The 19,857-nt window shown below is 36.0% G+C and overlaps 1 protein-coding gene across 2 annotated transcripts in view; it reads right to left on the bottom strand.

Annotated features, from left to right (window-relative positions):
- Nucleotides 1-19,857, bottom strand: part of KCNQ5 (potassium voltage-gated channel subfamily Q member 5) — a 615,123-nt gene that overhangs the window by 107,000 nt on the left and 488,266 nt on the right. For both annotated transcript variants that reach the window (XM_016191137.2, XM_007529720.3), the window contains exons 6-7: nt 14,145-14,255; nt 7,106-7,201 (exon numbers count right to left, since the gene is read on the bottom strand). In XM_016191137.2, coding sequence (XP_016046623.2) covers nt 7,106-7,201; nt 14,145-14,255 — 207 coding nt within the window. The remainder of the gene's footprint in view (nt 1-7,105; nt 7,202-14,144; nt 14,256-19,857) is intronic.

Consider the following 19,857-nt stretch of genomic DNA (forward strand, 5'->3'; position numbering starts at 1 on the left):
TAAGGATAAACAGGAAACCTAGCAACTGGTAGAACATATTTACACACCATACTTCAGACAAGCAGTTGATATCAAAAATCTATACAGATTAAAGCACAGTTACTCTCTACATCTTTCTAGCCCTACAACTCTGACACCATTTTCCCAAATAATATTTTTGTTCAACTCCATGTTAGCAATACCTTATGATCCAGCAACTCCACTCCTAGGCATTTATCCAAAAGAGATAATAACATTAATTTGAAGGGATATATGTACTTGCATGTTCATAGCTTCATTATTCACAATAGCCAAAAATATGGAAACAACTAAAATACCCTTCAACAGATGACTGCATAAAATGTTAAGGACCTAGTTCTCTAACAGATCCCTTTCTTCACCATCAGTGGTCACTTCCATCAGGGATGTCATCATAAGCCCTCTTGGGGGCCTCTCCAGAATCTTGCACCCACTGTAGAGCAGCAATAATAGGCCCCACTCTTCGATAGGAGGCTTAGTTATCCTATCCTGCCACTTGAGGAAGACTGGTCCTGAAATGAGTATAGCCTAGAATGCTCCCACCTGTGACCAGGAACTATGAGCTCGAACTCGTAGTAATTCAGAGGTTACACAGGCTCCTATGCTACATATGAATACATATGAGCCCTGGTTGATAGGGTAAACAGTTAATTTTATTCATAGATTTTATTCAAGTTTGGTAGTTACTCTCTGTTTTAATCCATCTTTCTAGCCCTATTCTCAACTCTGACACCATTTTCCGAAATAATATTTTTGTTCAATTCCATGTTAGCTAACAAATTCAAGAAATAACCACAATAGTCACAAACCTCTAGGAACATACTTAAATAGACTTCTTTGCTTATTTCCACCCTAAGATCCCTATTCTCATTTGCTCCATTCTTACTTTATGGTTCCTGTTCATTAATCATTTTGTCTTGCTTTATTTCTTACCACCTTTTAGCTTCCAAGTTGTAGATGCTCTCATGATTCAGTCCTGACTTCCCTATGCAGATGACCTCACCAATGTGTCTTGGAACCTCATTTTTCCAGATCCCTACCCAACGTGGGAAAGACAGAATCAGGCTAGGGTAAGGATGGACCTGCCAATGTCATGTCTAGTGGAGAAGTTATTCCAGAAGCCAGACCTTCCACTTTATCCACCCCCCCCCATTTTTTTTGTTTCTTTGGGTTTTTTTTTTTTTTTTTGGTCCATACTCCCAGAAGAGCAGAAATGATAGAGAAAGATGACCAGAGTGTTCTGAACTCTAACTCCATCAGAACCCAGAGAGAAGGACATTTAGAAGTAGTAATAGGTATGTTTGACTTAGAAAGGAAGAAAAAAAGAAAAAAAAAAAAGGAAGGAAGAGAAGGCAGGACCATAAAAAACAAAAAGGCAAATATATACAAGTACAGACAGATAGGTGTAGAAATAATAGTTAACTCATATCTGCAACCTTGGGAGAACTACTGTAGCTTCCAATGGTGGGAATGAGAATACAGAACTCTCGTGGTGGGAATGATGCAGAATTATACCCCTGTTTTTTTTATAATTTTGTAGATTAATATTGTCACTAATAAAATAAAAAAGTTCTGCTAAGCAGCATAACATCTTAGAGAAAATAATTATTGCATTATCTTGAAATGTTACTTTTTGCAATTACTGCACAAACAAAACTTATAAAATGATTTAGAATAATCAGTGAAAAAAAGTGGATTTTCTGTAACTTCTGACTCAGTAAGGCAGAGAATTCCCAATGCTATGATCATGTAGATGTCCCCTTAAACAGTTATTATACTAATTTTTTAAAGTCTTGTTAATTTACCACTGTTATATATATATATATATATATATATATATATATATATATATATATTTCCCTTTTTGTTGCCCTTGTTTTATTGTTGTAGTTATTATTGATGTCATCATTGTTGGATAGGACAGAGAGAAATGGAGAGAGGAGGGGAAGACAGAGAGGGGGAGAGAAAGACAGACACCTGCAGACCTGCTTCACTGCCTGTGAAATGACCCTTACACAGGTCCTTGCTCTTCACGCTTAACCTGCTGCGCTACTGCCTGACTCCCCTAAATTTTTAATATATATTTTGAAAGTAAGACATGTGTAGAACTAGAAGTATACAACAGGTCTGTGAATTGTAAGAAACTAGTGGAAAAAAAATCCAAGCAACAACACAACAAAAAACAAGATCAAGACATTAGCTACCAATGTTACAAAAAATATGGAAGAGGCTACTCTTAGAAAACTGGAGCTATGTTTACCTTGTCTCTCAATTTGACATCATTAGAAAAGCTCTTATTACTTTCATTATTCTTCTCTTAATTTTATTTTATTTTACTTAATTTAATTTAATTTTACCAGAATACTGCTCATATCTGGCTTCTGGTAGTATGGAGCACTGAACCTGGGGCTTTGGAACCTCAGGCAAAGGAGTTTCTTTGTATAAGCATTATGCTATCAACCCCCAACCCTCCTCGAAATTTTTTGCACATGGGAGGTACAAGTGGCATCTATCACAGTGCTGTTATTAGTTAACAGTCAAAATAGAAGTAGAAAGTATAACGACTATTTTTTTTGTATAATCTAATAACTTTGTTCTGCCCTAGCATTAATTGCTTCTATTTATAGAACTTCAAGGCTATAATCATATGATCTAGTAGCTTACGTTTCTAAATATAGAATCAAAATCATCACATACTAATTGGCAAAAGAAAACTAATTTCCACAGATGGATTTAATTTATGTGTCACATATACTCTAAAGGTTAAGTCAACAAGAAACAAATGAAAGTAGGAGGAATAAAATAAAATCCAAATTTCAGATGATTGTAGTGTTTGAGGTGGCAAATTCAAAAGTTGGCCTATAATTATAGCTACAATAAATCTATAATTAAAATTTTAGGGAGCATTTGTTTTCTTCTGTTTGGATTATTACAGCTGTGGTACATTTAACCATATCTGGAATCTTTACTTTCAGCTGACCATTCAAAGATATAATTAACAGAGACTTGATTATTTTCAAGATACTGAACTCAGATGTCAAAAGAGTGAATGTTTAAAGACAAAATCCAGCAAACCCTTTTTAATACCTTACTTCTTATTGGTTGTCATTAGAGGCAATCCTTTATATTTCAAAGTTTCTCTGTCTTTTATGTATATATATGCATATGTATTTACAATTTTATCTTCTGATATGTTTTATACACCTAAGATTTTTTTCTTGAGCCCATTATTATTTATAAGTAATGCACTAAAAATGTGAAACTCCATGTAAGTAGCTGGTGGCTTCATTTTAGGATAACACTATCAAGGAAAAAAAGTAGCTCCATTATAGAAACAACTTCTATTCTTTATTCTTCTCTTTCATGAAAATCTGATTGTGTGTTCATTTCACAAATTCTTCTATTTCTGTCTATATTAACATATCTTGATTCCATATACTAGCTCTCCAGAAGTATACCCCTAATCTGGAATCCCAAGGTTCTGAATGAGGATGCAATTGGTGTTATTTGAAAGAAGTAACAGAATTAGATTCAGACACCATGGAATTGAGACCCTCTTCCTCCTAGGTTTGTTCTGATGATCAAATGACATAATGCATTATAGGTACTTTTCAAACTAAAGAAGAACTTTAACTTTAAAACACTATTAATGACAGTTGTGGGAGTCGGGTGGTAGCGCAGTGGCGCAAAGTGCAAGGACCAGTGGAAGGATCCCAGTTCAAGCCCCTGACCCCCCACCTGCAGGGGTGTTGCTTCACAAGCAGTGAAGCAGGTCTGCAGGTGTCTTTCTCTCCCCCTCTATCTTCCCCTCATCTCTCCATTTCTCTCTGTCCTATCCAACAATGCCGACATCAATAATAACTACTACAACAACAACAACAAAAAAAAACAAGGGCAACAAAAGGAAAAGTAAATAAATATTAAAAAATATTTTTAAAGTTGTGACATTTGAGCATGTATACAAAGAATTACTGGGGGGGAGCTGCTTTCTTTCCCCTAGATAGTTCTACTTGAAGTGAATCACATAAAGATGTTGCAACAACTAAATTTACAGCAAGTTGCTGGGGTTTTAAACCTTTCCCTGAAACTCTAATTGCTGTTTAACTTAGTTGTCTTAACAACCATATGACATGGCAATTTGGGAATCTTCGAGTCATTTTAGGAAGATAGTGATGACTATAACCTAAAATAAATGAGATTGCCCTTTGTTTTGATATTTTGTGTGTTCAACAAACCAAGGCAGGTTTATTGGGAAAGAAAACAAATGGGTATCAAATGAAGCTTGCTTTTCAGTCCAGTGTATACTTAACAATAAGTTTCTATGGAACTGATAATTTATACTAAGAAGTTTTTTTAAAAGATTTCCCTTTAATATCCAATAGTAACCACAGAAATACCCAGATTCTATTTTGAGTTTGTATTGATTGAAAAAACACACAACATAAAAGATGACAATTAGGCAAGGATTTCAAATTCATGAGGACTTTATTCGTAACAGCAGGTTTTCAGTTCTCCTGAATGTAAGCATTACTGATATTACAGGGCATATTTGGGGTTTCTGATGTAGACAGGACTTAGTGGACGCGTGAAAACCATGGCTTATTTTCTGCATTCACAGGTTGGAAAATTTACTCTAGAATTCAAATACATTAAGGATAATTAAAAGATAAAGATAATGATGGGGACCAGGTGGTAGTGCTCCCGGTTAAGCGCACATATCACTATGTTCAAAGTCCTAGGTTAGAGTCCCCACTCTCTACCTTTAGAGGTAATGCTTTACCAGCAGTGAAGCAGGTCTGCAGGTGTCAATCTTTCTCTCTCATTTACTATCTCCCCTACCCTTTCAATTTCTTGCTGTTCTGTTAAATAAAACAGAAAGAAATAAAGAAAAGGAATAAATGGCTGCTGGGAAAGGTGGATTCTTAGTGCCAGCACCAAGGCCCAGTGATAAGCCTAATGGTAATAAAAATAAATTAATAAAAATAATGAGGAAAATATCATTAAAAGTATGAAAATACTTCAGTTGAATAAAATAACTAATAATATAATAACTAATAAATGTTAAGTAGTGAAATGTCAGTAGTTTTGAATTTCAGGGCATTTTATGTGCATAACTAGTGTGTGATACCTCTTTTTATTATGGTGACTATTTTTTAGTTTCAGTTATTAAACTGTTACTACCTAGAGATCTTCTACTTTAAGAAAACAAACTCTAGGGGCCAGGCGTTGGTGCACCTGGTTAAGCACACACATTACAGTGCACAAGGATCAAGGTTCAAGTCTCTGGTCCCCACCTGCAGGGGGAAAACTTCATGAGTGGTGAAGCAGGTCTGCAGGTGTCTCTCTGTCTCTCTCCTGCTCTATTTCTCCCTTCCCTCACAATTTCTCTCTGTCTCTATTCAAAATAAATATATATAAAATAAATAAATATTATAACAAACTCTCCACTATCTTTTATTGTCTGTTAAATCTTGGAAACAAAAAAGAAACAGACTGTAAGTGGTTTTTATTAGAAGTCATGCACAGTAATCTATTCCCTTGTCAATAATTGCAGAATGGCTTAATTTAAAAACTAATATCTTTATGAATAGGCATAAGATAAGATAGCCATCATCACTTATTAATAGGTAAGTGTAGATAAAAATCTCAATGATATAACTTCTTGTATATGGTTAGAATGTGTTAGAATGACTATTATAAAAAAGATAAAAAATAACAAGTGCTTATGAATATGTAGAAGAAAGAGGACCTTGATACACTGTTGGTGGAATGATAAATTGTTGCAGCTTTATGGAACATACTATGGTGCTCCTTCAAAACATTGCAGATAGAGTTGCCATATGATTCAGCAGTCCTATTCCTGAGTATATATCTTGAAGGAGATGAAAATGCTATATATATTTAAGTACTCGTTTATTATAAATATATACCACATCTTTATCCATCCATGTATTGGTGAGTGTATAGCATACCTGCAGAGATAGACTATTCTGAATAAAGCTGCAGTGAATATGGGGATACACATATTCCTTTGAGTTGTTTTATTTAGCCAGATGCAAGTATATGCAAAGGGCGGGGGGTGTTAGTGAGGATTAAAAGTGTTGTGGGTCCAGTGCCTTGTGGTAGCAAAGAGCTGGCAATTTGCAGTTGGGTGAAGTGTACTGACACCTGTCTTGGGGAGATGTGCACCCCTTACAACAAAAGTCTTGTAGATCAGCATTCCTCCAATAAAATATAAAAACTTCAGACTGCCACTCGTGCTCTAAGTTCCTTGGTTTATGAGCTCTGAATTCTCCATTTTAGATTGCATTGCCATCTTGTCAGTAATTAAATAATAATGCCACACTATGGATCTGTGAAAAAATGTATCTGTGATTATTAAACATACTTCTTTTTACTACTGTATAGTTATAACAGAAGATATAGATGGAAAAATAAGCTTTCCTTTTAGTGTGAATGCTGGTACTGAGTTATTGAAAAGAAAATGAAATACTAAACAATCTATATATTATTAGCTAGCTTCAGATAACATGCTTACTATTTCATACTCTCAGTACTGATGGGTATATTTGAAAGTCCCAAAACACTTAAAGTGGGATAACTATATCAAGTTATTATTCATGATGGTAATAAAAGTGATTCTATAGGTACTAAACCTTGACATTTTAAACAAATATGTTGTTCTTCAGAACAAACAGCATCATACATCAGACTGGAGAAAGTAATTGTAATGCGGGGAACAACACCCTGTTCTGCTCCATTGCTTAATGATCAATTATGTTTTACCAAGTAATTCATAAGACATATTGGGTCATTCCAGGAGCAATACAACTGCTAACCCCTGCATGGCCTTGGTAGGACAGCTAATTAATCTGAACAATGCATGGTCCATTTGCTGAAAATATGTCATTTTTCTGTTGGTGGGGCACTTATCCAAATCCAAGATTTCATGTTAAATTCCTGTTATGTTTTTAAAAGCAAAACAGACAGTAGCTCTCCTTAGAAATGAAGCATAGAAAGTGGAAGGTAATGCAGAAAGCCCTTAAAGTGACAGATGTTGCCATCTGCCTATTACATTGACATTTACCTGAATAAGGTTAGCTGCTGGGTTCCTTCTCTTCTCAAAGTGTTTCTGGCGGTGCTGTTCTTGTACTTTTAATGCAAAACCTGAGCCAAGAATGCCCTATAACAAAACATAAAGGTAGTACTTTTTATAAGAAAAAATTACAACTATTATATGAAGATGGGAATTAAATAGACTTATTATGATGATCATTCTATGCAACATAGAAATATTGGGTCAGGTCTGGGAGGTAGCATAATGGTTATACAAAGAGCTTTCATGTCTGAAGCATCAAGATCTCAGGCTGAATCTAAGTACTACCATAAGCCAGAGTTGAGCAATGCTCTGGTCTCTATCTGTATCTTTTTCTCTCCAAATATACATATATGTATGTATGCATAAATACATATATGCATACATACATATATAACTAAAATAGTAAAAAATATATATACTGGATTTCTACCTGAAAGTCACAGATTTCAATTATATTTCAATAAAAATGATTTTAAAAGTATTTTTATTTATTATTGGATAGAGACAGAAAGAAATTGAGAGGGAACGGGGGGATAGGGATATAGAGGGTGGGAGTAGACAGCATAATGGTTATGCAAACAGATTCTCATGCCTGAGGCTCCATAGTCCCAAATTCAATCTCCCGCACCACCATAAAAGCCAGAGCTGTGCTCTGGTTGAGAGAGAGAGAGAGACTGAGACCAAGAAACACCTACAGCCCTGCTTCACCACTTGTGAAGCTTTCCCCCTGCAGGTGGGGACCAGGGGCTTGAACCCAGGACCTTTCACACTGTAATGTGAGTGCTTAACCAAGTGTGCCACTGCCTGACCCATTAAAAATGTAAATTCTAAAAATCACTGATCAGTAATACATACACTTTCTAGACCCTTTAAAATGAGCCTGAGAAAAGACAAATGCTATGCACAAACACCTCCAAACTTTACTTAATAAAGCAAACATTCTGGGGGCTGAGGATATAGCATAGCTGCAGTGCACAGGACTAGCATGCCTATAGTCCCAGAGGTATCAGGTTTATCCCAGACACTACCATATGCCAGAAGTGAGGAGTGTCTAGTCTGTCTCTGCATCTTTCAAAAAAAAACAAAACAAAAAAATCAAGCTTTAAAAGAATTCCCAGGGTTAACTAAGGTAACATTAAAAATGACAACAACATTATTTGTCTCTTTTGTAATTCCACCAGGCAATGGATGTGGTTGGAAAGTCAGCTAAGAAATCAACAATTTCTGTTCTTTAGTAAATCAAACAAGAATTGCTATTTATGATTATCTTGTTTGGAAGTGTAAGACGCATCATAATTATAAATAAAAATCACGATTATTTTTTTTCTATAAGAGAAAGAGAGATATATCAGAACATCACTCTGTCTTATACACCACTGGGGATTGAATCTAGGGTCTCATATATCTAAGTTCTGTACTAAGAACTTAGTGCAGAACTAAGTCATCTTTCTGGTCACACTGTGTGGGCTACTTGATGCCAAACTTGGACTAAATGGTCTTATTCAATGGTGGAATTTAGAGAAGTACACTTTTTTTGGATACAGGTGAATTTCAAATCAGGGGCAGCTGAAGTCTCACTGTTGTAACATAGCCATTTCAAGCATTTTGATAAAACTACAGAATTCTCTATTTTCCATTTGTGTAATTGGAAAATAAAATCTCTCCCAGCATAATCCTTCACCTTTAGGATGCCATAGCCCATAGCCAATATATAATACATGTATACCATAGATATAAAATAAATTATAAAGGGAAGGACTATTCGGTGAAAGAGAACATCAGTTTTGAAAATACCAATTTTACATTTTTTGCCTGCTTGTACAATAAAAGAAGAGCATGGATTACTGTAAAGTATAATCTTATTTTGCCTAGTTTTGATATTATGCTTTTAGAATCGTTTACTATTTTAGTTCTAGCTTACCAATTTAGACTGTGGAGTTAGGTTTTTTTTTTTTTTGTGTGTGTGTGTGTCGGGGGGTTGAGGGTGATAGATAAATTCGTTCTTTCTGCCTCTTTGATATGCCCACCACTTTACAGCTTACTCTGGTCTAACATTTGTGGAATCAAGAAGCTTTGTGTTAGCCTTGGTTGGCTTCTGGAATTGTTAAATTTAGCCTCTGGGCTTTATCTATAAGTCCCTGCTCCATTGGCTTGGGGCACAAAGTGCCACTGCTTTCAAGTCTGTGGATTTGACTTGCTAGCTATAAATTATTAGCTTTTTATTAAACTTCAATGAGACTAACCTTCAGGTTAGAGTGAGTACCTTATAAACACTGTCAGTATTTCCCAAAGGTAATGAATGGTGATTTTTCTGTCCTTGATATATATTTTTTCTTTTATAATATAATGTACCTCAAAGCTAGTAAAGGCTGCCTGGGAGGTGCTGGGATTTTCATCTTTTTAAAAAAGTTTATTTATAAAATGGAAATCTTTATGAGGTGTTAAGTCTCATTTGGATAACTTCTTTTAAGTTATTTTGTGCCTATAGATAACCTTTAACCTTACTTTAATCTTGACATTTCACATGTCTGAGTTAAGTCTAGGAAAATAACTATATATAAAGTAATGCAATTACAGTAATGATGATACTTATAATAGTATTATATTTCCTATTTAATGAGAAATGGTCTGCTTCAATGTTAATTAGGATAAGCGACTGTGCCATGAAATTAGAAATCATGTCACAGGTTCTGTTTTCCATCTTGCTTTTTCAGTGACTGTCTCATGCTGTCTAAGATCACCAACTTATACAGGCTGTGATTACATAATCCCAGCTTTATAAAACTTTTTTTCTATGTGATTTTTCTTTGTATATTGGAACATTCCCAAAATAAGATGACCTCTTCATAACTTCTCATTTTTATTCTGTTTAAGATAAAATATGAAAGATTTATTTATATTCTTTTAACTATAATTTCTCATGAAACATGAATAAGCAATATAAGGATCAGAATTTACGGCATATATTCATACTTTTATGCAAACTTTATATACGCCACTTACATGGAGCTAAACTTAGATATTGTAGACATAGAAATAAAATCAATAACTATATTTTTTGAGTATTTATTATGTGAATATGTGGCTCGGGAAAGTTTCTTTTGGAAACTGATAGCAGCTACATAGCACAAACTCAATATTCGCCAAACAGATAAAAATGCACTGAAAATAACATTGTTATTGCTTAGAAACATATATTAATTGAACTTGATGTTTGCTACATGGCTCTTATGCCAGACTGTGCATTACAACAGTTATTAAACAAGGTTTGCTCATTGACTCATCATAGCTCAATTCCAATTTTCTTTCACTTCTCTGAGTACATTGATCAGTGCATCTAAGTAGAAATCTATTAAAATAGTTTGTAACACACACCACACACACACACACACACAACATGAAATCCCTTCAAATTTTGACACCAATAGATGCAAATGCTAAAAAAAAAAAAAAAAAAAAACATTGTTTTAGTACTTTTTCTAAGATCCCAATGGCTTACATTTTTAGGTTTTAGTGAATCCTATGTAGAGTTGTAGAAACACAATTCGCCTCTGCCTTTCTTAGAAAACTGCTAATATGTTCTCCTAAATATCATATTGTGGATGACTGGTACAAAAGACAACAGTATTTTCTGTCACTTTTTAAAAAAATTTTATTTATTTTTCCCTTTTGTTGTCATTGTTCTTTTTCATTGTTGTTGTAGTTATTATTGTTGTTGTTATTGATGTCATTGTTGTATAGGACACAGAGAAATGTAGAGAGGAGGGGAAGACAGAGGGGGAGAAAAAGACACTTGAAGACCTGCTTCACCGCCTGTGAAGTGACTCTCCTACAGGTGGGGAGCTGGGGGCTCGAACCGGGATCCTTATGCGGGTCCTTGCACTGTCACTTTTTTTAAAAGGAATATTGGACCATTTAGTTTTTCATTTATTAAATAAGGATTAACACCTAATATGAGACTACAGTGAAAAGATCCAAGGTAAAGTCTACTTTTCTTGATATTGCTAGGGAATGTCCTATCTACATTTTTCATATTTCCAAAATATATTAATTTAATTGACATATACAAATGTAATCTTTTGTGGTCTGGGAGGTGGTGCAGTTAAAAAGCTTTGGACTGTCAAGGATGAGGTCCTGAGTTCAATCTCTGACAGCACATGTGCCAGAGTGATAATCTGGTTCTTTCTCTCTCCTATCTTTCTCATAATAAATAAAATCTTTAAAAAATGTAATCTTTTTACTGGGGAATGGCATTCTAGTCTCTGACATTTAACTTCACAGAACAAAACAGTTTAACCTACGAATGACAGCTCAAAGTCTCATTACGGGAATGAGGTATTTCACTGTGCTGGACACAGCTCTCAGAGGTAGCTTAACCCTAACAATAATTGGTCGCGGGTCCTTAAACAGTGTGAACACTTATGTCTGCTTGCCTATTTCTGACTTTCATTTCCTGCCATGTAACTTATATTTTCATTTCTTCAACCTCCTGCATTTATTCTCTCAGCCTACTTATGTATTTGTTTATAATCTTCAAATAATCAAGAAATTATGTGGCTCAGTTTATCAGAATTTTAAAAAAACAAACTACAAAATATTATGAGTTAGGTCTCAAAAGGTTCTCCTTTAGCATATATACAACAATCATTTTTTTTTTTGGGGGGGGAGGTAGATACCACTAGAACTTTACTGCACTAGGCTGAGATATTAAAAAAGACAGAGATAGAGAGGCAGAATTCACAAAGCTATCATAGCACCAGAGTTTCCCTCAGTGTAGTGGGGGTAGCGCTTCAACCTGGTTTGTGCTCATGACAAAGCAAGCACACTGTCAAAGTGATCTATCTTGCCAGCCTGGTTATCAATTTTAACATCCTAGAGGAGAACTATTTCTCTCTGTTCATGGTTTTGTTTTTTTTTTTCTAACTTCCATCCTTTCCTTCTTCCTTCCTTCTTTCCTTCCTTCCTTCCTTCCTTCCTTCCTTCCTTCCTTCCTTTCTTTCTTTCTTTCTTTCTTTCTTTCTTTCTTTCTTTCTTTCTTTCTTTCTTTCTTTCTTTTTTTCTTTCTTCCTTTTTGCCTCCAGGGTTCCTGCTGGGTTCCTGCTGGGGCTTGGTGCCTGCACTATGAATCCACTGCTCCTGGAGGTAATTTTTCCCACTTTGTTGCCCTTGTTGTTACCCTTGTTGTTGTTGTTATTATTATTATTGTTGTTGGCATTGCTGTTGTTGCTGGATAGCACAGAGAGAAATCGAGAGAGGAAGGGAGACAGAGAAGGGAGAGAAAGACAGCCACCTACAGACCTGTTTCACCACCTATGAAGGGACCGCTCCCCTGCAGGTAGGGAGCCAGGGGCTCGAACTGGGATCCTTATGCTGGTCCTTGTGCTTTGCACCTGACCTCCTTCATAAATTGTTGATTTAGCACTTAGGATTTTTTAAAAAAAATTATTATCTTTATTTATTTATTGCATAGAGAATGCCAAAAGTAGAGAGGGAAGGGGAGATAGATAGTTGATAGATAGATAGATAGATAGATAGATAGATAGAGACTGAGAAACCTTTTTGAGCCAAAGAAAGAGGCCTGCAATTGATTCTTTCCTCATGGTTCTCAAAAGTGAAGACGTCTGTGACCAGAAAAGTGGCTCAGTGGTAGAGCACAGGACTTGAATTTATGAAGTCCCAAATTTGGTCCTTGGTGGTCTGATCTCTCTCAAAACTAGTATAGCCACAGGCCCTTTGGAATATAACTAAAATATGCCTACTAGCCTTTGGTTCATGATTAGTCAATGATTTGTTTGGCTTTGTATGTTAATTCTTTTCAGCCACCAGGTTCCAGATGCTAGCATGATGCCAACCAGACTTCCCTGAACAGACAACCCCACCAATGTGTCCTGGAGCTCTGATTCTCCAGAACCTGCCTCACTAGGGAAAGAGAGAGACAGGCTGGGAGTATGGATCGACCTGTTAATGCCCATGTTCAATGGAGAAGCAATTACAGAAGCCAGCCCTTCCACCTTTTGCATCGCATAATGACCTTGGGTCCATACTCCCAGAGGGTTAAAGAATAGGAAAGCTATCAGGGGAGGGGATAGGACATAGAGTTCTGGTGGTGGGAATTGTGTGGAGTTGTACCCCTCTTATCTTCTGGTTTTGTCAGTGTTTTCTTTTTATAAGTAAAATTAAAAAAGTAATTCTCAAATGTGATTAACCTTGGCAGTCCTTGATGTTATACTTCTAGAATTCCGAATTGTAAGACAATACATTTCTTCTGTGACACCTGTTTGGTTAAAGCAGGCTTAGCAAACTAATTTGTTGACTCTTTACCAACATGAATTAAGTAAGTGGATAACAGTGAAACCTTAGGGATTAAGGCAAATTGTAATATTCTGATCAATTGTCCTTAGAGAAGCAAGAGGATAAAATAGAAAGATAAGTGTATTCATTAAGGAGAAAATAACCAGAAGCTTGGAAGACAAGCTTTATCCTCTTTATTCTGATAAAATGCAAAAACTACTCCTTAAGAAAAATCAGTGATGATTTATTATGACAAAAGAATTAATCATGAGGCATTTAAAACTATCTAAGGAAATCACAAGCATTTTACTCAAATTGACCTGAAGAGGTAAATACTCTACTTCTCCACATCTGACAGTTCAGTAGCATATTTTAAAAAGGAACTTGGAGTGATCAGTTTAAAAAATAGTAACTTTATATCTTTAAAACTATTTTAAATGTATTAATAGTATGGTAAGTGAAAGATGATGCAAATAGGCATTATGATTTGATCATAAAAACTTAGCTAGTATAAAACTAATGGGGTACATATCTCAAAGGGAATGTCATATTTCATAAATCATCCATATACATTGTATATGCATTTCTATACACATATATACAGTCAACATTTATCAGAAAAAAAGTATATTTGTAAATGATAGATATAACTTCACCGGCATATAGATTTGTGAAAGTTTACACTAATAAATATGTAATCTCTAACTGAAATTGCTTTGTTTTTGCAGATACTCACAGCAGGAAGTGCAAAGAATGAAATGCCAAGTAGTGCAAAGCCTGCAGAAAGCAATCTTCCTAGCCAAGTCAAGGGAGTTTTGTCTCCATAGCCAATCGTTGTCAATGTAATCTAAAAACAAAATAAAATAGAACATGCAGTTTAAGAACTTGAGAGGAAAGTTAGGACTCTAAACAGGAGGCAAATTAACATTTCCACTAAATCATTATTCAACAAGTTCTTGTTGATGCATTTTATTACTGTGCTTTAATTTTCCATGACGCATAACAGAACTTCTGTTTGTTTAAGGAAGGGAATAACCTACATACTTGTTTCTCTCTTATAACAAAATTTTCCATCTTTCCTAAATGTATTCAAAGAGAAGTTATTTAAGAAAATAGATAACCATCAGTGATACAGAAATGATAGCACCATGGACTTAGGACTGGATAAGTATATAGAACAATAACTTATGCTAATTAAGGCTGTTCATTTATTACCTTGACAGGCATTTCCTGAAGGGCTGGTGTGTGAAAGGTACATGCTATGATTTGTAGTGGAGCAAAAATGGAGGTACATACTTTGTGTCCTAAGATATTTACAGTTTAAGAGGGGAGCTATGTCATACACAAGTCACTAAAGCACAGAATAAGGCAAGATAGGAAATATATGACAATTAACTTGCCATGGAAAATCGAAGACCAGATTAATTAGAATGGGTAGGTTTCGGAAAATACAAGTTGCTCAGTTGGAATAGGGTGTGATGGGTCTGCTGGGACAAGTTAGGGAAGAGGTTAACTAGAAATGTTAAGGTTATATCAGAAAATGTCTTTGAAAAAATGATAATTGGATCATGTCACTCCAATGACTAAAACCACTCAAAATGCCCCTTTAAACAAAGCCCCAACACCTCTCCTGAGGCTCACAAAGTAAATTGAATCAGTAGCAATAAAACTGTTTGGGAATGAAGAATAAAGGAAAGTGCTCAGGAAGTTCATAAAAAATGTATTATTTATTTATTTATTTATTTATTTCCAGAGATGAAGATATTCAGTGACTTGAATATTTCTAAGGAAAATGGTTGCAACTTAAATAAAAACATGATCATAAAAAGGGGGAGGTTTTGAAGCAAATATAATTTTGGCTTTGCAATGAAGTGTTTTATTTATTTTTAGAGAATTTTTGAAGTGTTTTATTTTTTTAATGTCAGTAACAATTCTGTTCTAGGAAGACTGAGGAGAAAATTAAGAATCAGAGTTTAAGTCTTAAGAGAGAGTTTGAGGTTGGCATGAGATTTGGGGTTTGGGAAAGTACGCACAGACTGGTTGCTGTAGCTTATTGAATAAATGAGATCACACAGAGTACAAAAGAAGGTCCCAAGGACACAGCAGAAAACACAGACAATGGATAAAAGGGAAAGGAATGTCAGAGATAAATGTTTTTTTGTGAAGAAAGCCAAGAATGTATTGTATTAATGGAAACTCAATGAAGAGAGAGTTTATGAGAAAAACAAAGAGAAAGAGAACTGAGAAAAGATTTTTCATTACAGAGCTAGGTTGTTACCGCCAAGGCATTTCTAAGAAAGCGAGTACTTTGGTTTTGTCATGTTTTACCTGGGCTTTTGCGGCGCCCCATCAAAGTTCACCAGGGATCCTGACAGGGTCATCTCCTCTGGACCTGCATTCAGACTTCAAGGAAGCTGGGCAGGAGGACGAGAATGGGTCGACGCATTCTCCCCCCCGTTATTGCTACAAATAATTATACTGTCACAATTGATTAATAGTGCTTTGGCAGTGCCTGGTGGAAATGGAGAGGCAGAAGCACCCCCTCTCCCTTACAAAGGGGCATATTTGAAAGTTACATTATGAAAGTGGGGAAGGTGGGTCAGCATAGACGGACAAAAGAAGTCCATGTTATGACCCGCCCCTCAAAGAAAGAATGCAGAGATTGAGACCTCCCTGGTACAAGCTGACGTATTGAAACAAAGAAAGATTAATAGTTAAACTGTACCAGACCTAGATGAGCAGTGGTCCACGACTAGGCAAAGATCCGTATGCCCCCCATAGAAGATTAATGATAGAAATAGCCCTCAGCAAAAGTCAAAAACAATTCTGGGTATGACCTCCCCTGAGAACAGGGCGATACTAAGTATTGTACCATTCTTTACAGTTATAGGGGAGTAACATGTAGCCTGCCAAAGCCACAAGACTAAGCTGGTTGTTTAGGCAACCTGAATGTAACCTGAAAAAAGTATAAAAGCTAAAGCAGTTTCACTATTAAAATGAGTCCAGATTCACCCTCCAATAGAGTGTGGTGTCTATCTGTTCTCCCTCGCGCTGACTCCTGATCCACTGGGGAGGTTGCCTTCAAGACCCCTGACCCTGCTGCTGCTCATCCATTGTGGTGGTCCGTGGCAGGCTTTGAAGGAAAGTTTATAATTTTGAGATGAAAAAAGATATATAGAAGGAGATAAAGTCCATGATGACCAATCTTTTGGAAACATCTTACATCTTTTAAAATTTATTTTTATTAGTGATGTAATAATGGTTTATAAAATTATAGGAGTATATTTCCACACCACCCACCCAGTCCCCCTACCGCTACCACAGGATCCCCTCCCACATACACAAGAATTACCATCATAGTTTTCATAAAGTAGTAACAACAGTTTGGCTATACCCCACCAGCAAATCTATCTGTTTCAATTCTTTGTACGACACAGAGGAGAGAAACCACTCTATAGGTGTCTTTCAGAGAAATGCAGGTCATTTGTTAACATATATAAACTATAGATGGTTTGACTCATTTTTTTTTTTACTTTGTATGTTGTGAGAGCTACCTACATCCAACAGAAATAGCACAGAAAAGAAAAAAAAAAAAACATGAAACTTCCGTCTGCAGATGACACAACTGTTTGTATACAGGAGAAGCCCCAGGGCTATAACAACAATAATGACAAAAATATTTTTAAAAAATTTTTTATATTTATTTTTTCCTTTTGTTGCCCTTGTTTTTTATTGTTGTTATAGTTATTATTGTTGTTGTAGTTGATGTCATCGTTGTTAGATAGGACAGAGAGAAATGGAGAGAGGAGGGGAAGACAGAGAAGGTGAGAGAAAGACAGACACCTGCAGACCTGCTTCACTGCCTGTGAAGGGACTCCCCTGCAGGTGGGGAGCTGGGGCTTGAACCGGGATCCTTACTTAACCTGCTGTGCTACCGCCTGACTCCCAACAAAAATCTCTTATAATTAAAGAGTTAGATAAGGTTGCAGGATATGAGACCTACATACAAAAATCAATTGCATTTCTACATACTATCATTGAACAAATACAAATAAAAATTCTGGGGCTGGATTGTGGCGCATCTGCTTAGGTACGTGTATTACTGTGCTTAAGGGCCCAGGTTCAGGACCCCACCCCCATCTACAAAGGGAAAGCTTCACAAGCAGTGAGGCAGTGCTGGTGTCTGTTTTTCCATTTCTACCTCCCTCCCTTTCAATTTCTCTGTTCTATCAAATAAAGTAAAATAAAGTTTTAAAAAGAAAAAATAGCACTTTGTATATATTTTTTTCTTTTCTTTTGTCTTCAGTGTGGCTTGTAAAGTGCACACATTGATTTTAGTTTATTTTTCTTTGAGAAGATAGTCCTTTATTAGATGGGCTTTATTTTATAAATATTTTATGTTAATGAGAGAGGTAGGCTAGTGATATGCAGCATATTACTCTCTCCTGATGATGGGCAGAGTCACTCCCAACCAGCTATAAGATCACCAGGGAAAACTATAAATAATTTTCAGTATACTGTGTTGATAGCATATTTTAGATACTGAGGTTTTTATATCTATTGTGCTCACACTATAGAACAACCAAGCTATTTATAATATGTTTAACATAGGGTAAGCTATGTTATTTCATAGATTGGGGGTATTAATTACATCTTGATGAGCAATAGTTCCAGCTGATGGTGGTTTTATCTAGATGAAGCCCCACTATAACTTAGAGTATCAAACTTAAAGAATATCTGTATATCTTTGGTGGCTGCTTTTATGTGTAACTTTTCCAAACTTTGAATTGTTAAGATTTGGAAATCTTTCATGTGTCTTTTGGTCATCTATGTCTTCTTTGGGGAAGTGTCTATTTAGGTTTCCTGCTTGTTTTTTTAGATCATATTTTTTAAATTAATGAGTTTAGTCAACAATTAAAAAAACTTAGAATGTCCTTTCGCTTTGATGCAAGCTTCTTTCCCTGTGCAGAAACAACTCCTTGCTTTTCCTCCTTCTCTCTTTTTAATTTTTTATCTTGTTACTAATAGTTTGTCACAAGATTGTAAGATTACAATGTATATTTCCATACCACATCCACCACCGAAGTTTCATATCCCCATATTCCAAGTTCATGTAAATCAAATCTCTAGATTCCACATGAGTGAAATCATCTGTAGTCACCTATAGCTGAGGTTCCCCTTCCTCCCTCCCTCCCTCCCTTCCTTCCTTCCTTCCTTCCTTCCTTCCTTCCTTCCTTCCTTCCTTCCTTCCTTCTTTCCTTCCTCCCTCTCTTCCTCCCTTCCTTCCTTCCTTCTTTCCTTCCTCCCTCCCTCCCTACCTCCTTCTCTCTCTCTCTTTTACAATTGTTTAACTCAGACCTGGAAGTGGTGTTCCTCAGCTACCACTGTCAAAGTTTGGAGTCAGATGTCCCTGATTAAGGTCTTCTAGCCCTAGGAATCTTTCCCCGACCCCTTTTCTGTCCACAAGCCACAATTGTCTGTAGTCACCTGTGGCATGGTGAGTTTTGGAAGAAATCCTGGTCATATTTTGTTGATGTTTCAGGCAACTTTTATTGCTTTTCCTAGTTGACTGGGGAGAGCAAAACTATTCCATAGCCATGCTGCTGGAAGTCCCCCTCCTTGTTTGTTTTTAATTTTTTTTTTTAGCATTAGTATCCAAAGTTTTACTTTTTATTTTATTGGGGAATTAGTGGTTTACAGCAGAGTCTTTATCATATAGACACAACCTTTCACCTCCCCTTGACTGATGTCTAGGATCCCACTATCCCTTCATCCTGCCACTTTCCTTCCTTCCTCAGGATCCTTGCTTTGGTGTAATACACCATCCCCAGTACAAGTTTCACCTTATGTTTTTCTTTACTGTTCTTTGTTCTTAAATTCTACCTGTAAGTGAGATAATTTGGTATTGTTTCTTAATAGAACTTACCAATAAGTAGTAGGTTGCTGTAGTTTTTTTTTTTGAGGGGTCTGAAATTTGTTTATTAAAAGAAAGAAGCAGTAGAATACTGATTTATATATTTTTTATTTTCTCTTTTGTTGCCCTTGTTGTTTTTTATTGTTGTTGTAGTTATTGTCATTGTAATTGATGTTGTCATTTTTAAGTAGGACAGAGAGAATGGAGAGAGGGGAAGACAGAGAGAGGGTAAGAAAGATAGACCCCTGCAGACCTGCTTCACTGCCTGTGAAGTGTCTCCCCTGCAGGTGGGGAGCCGGGGCTCAAACTGGGATCCTTATGCTGGTTCTTGCACTTTGTGCCACATGCGCTCAACCCGCTGCACTACTGCCCGACTTCCTGATTTATAATTTTTAAAGATAATATTATATCATTTGGTACTAAATCAATGGAACTGGAAATGATTATGCTAAATAAAAGAAGTAAGGAGATAAAAACAACTACTGGATGGTTTCATTCACAACTACTGTGGGATTTAGATAACAAATAAGCTTTA

This window comes from Erinaceus europaeus, chromosome 4, assembly GCF_950295315.1.
Source record: "Erinaceus europaeus chromosome 4, mEriEur2.1, whole genome shotgun sequence".
Lineage (NCBI taxonomy): Eukaryota > Metazoa > Chordata > Mammalia > Eulipotyphla > Erinaceidae > Erinaceus > Erinaceus europaeus.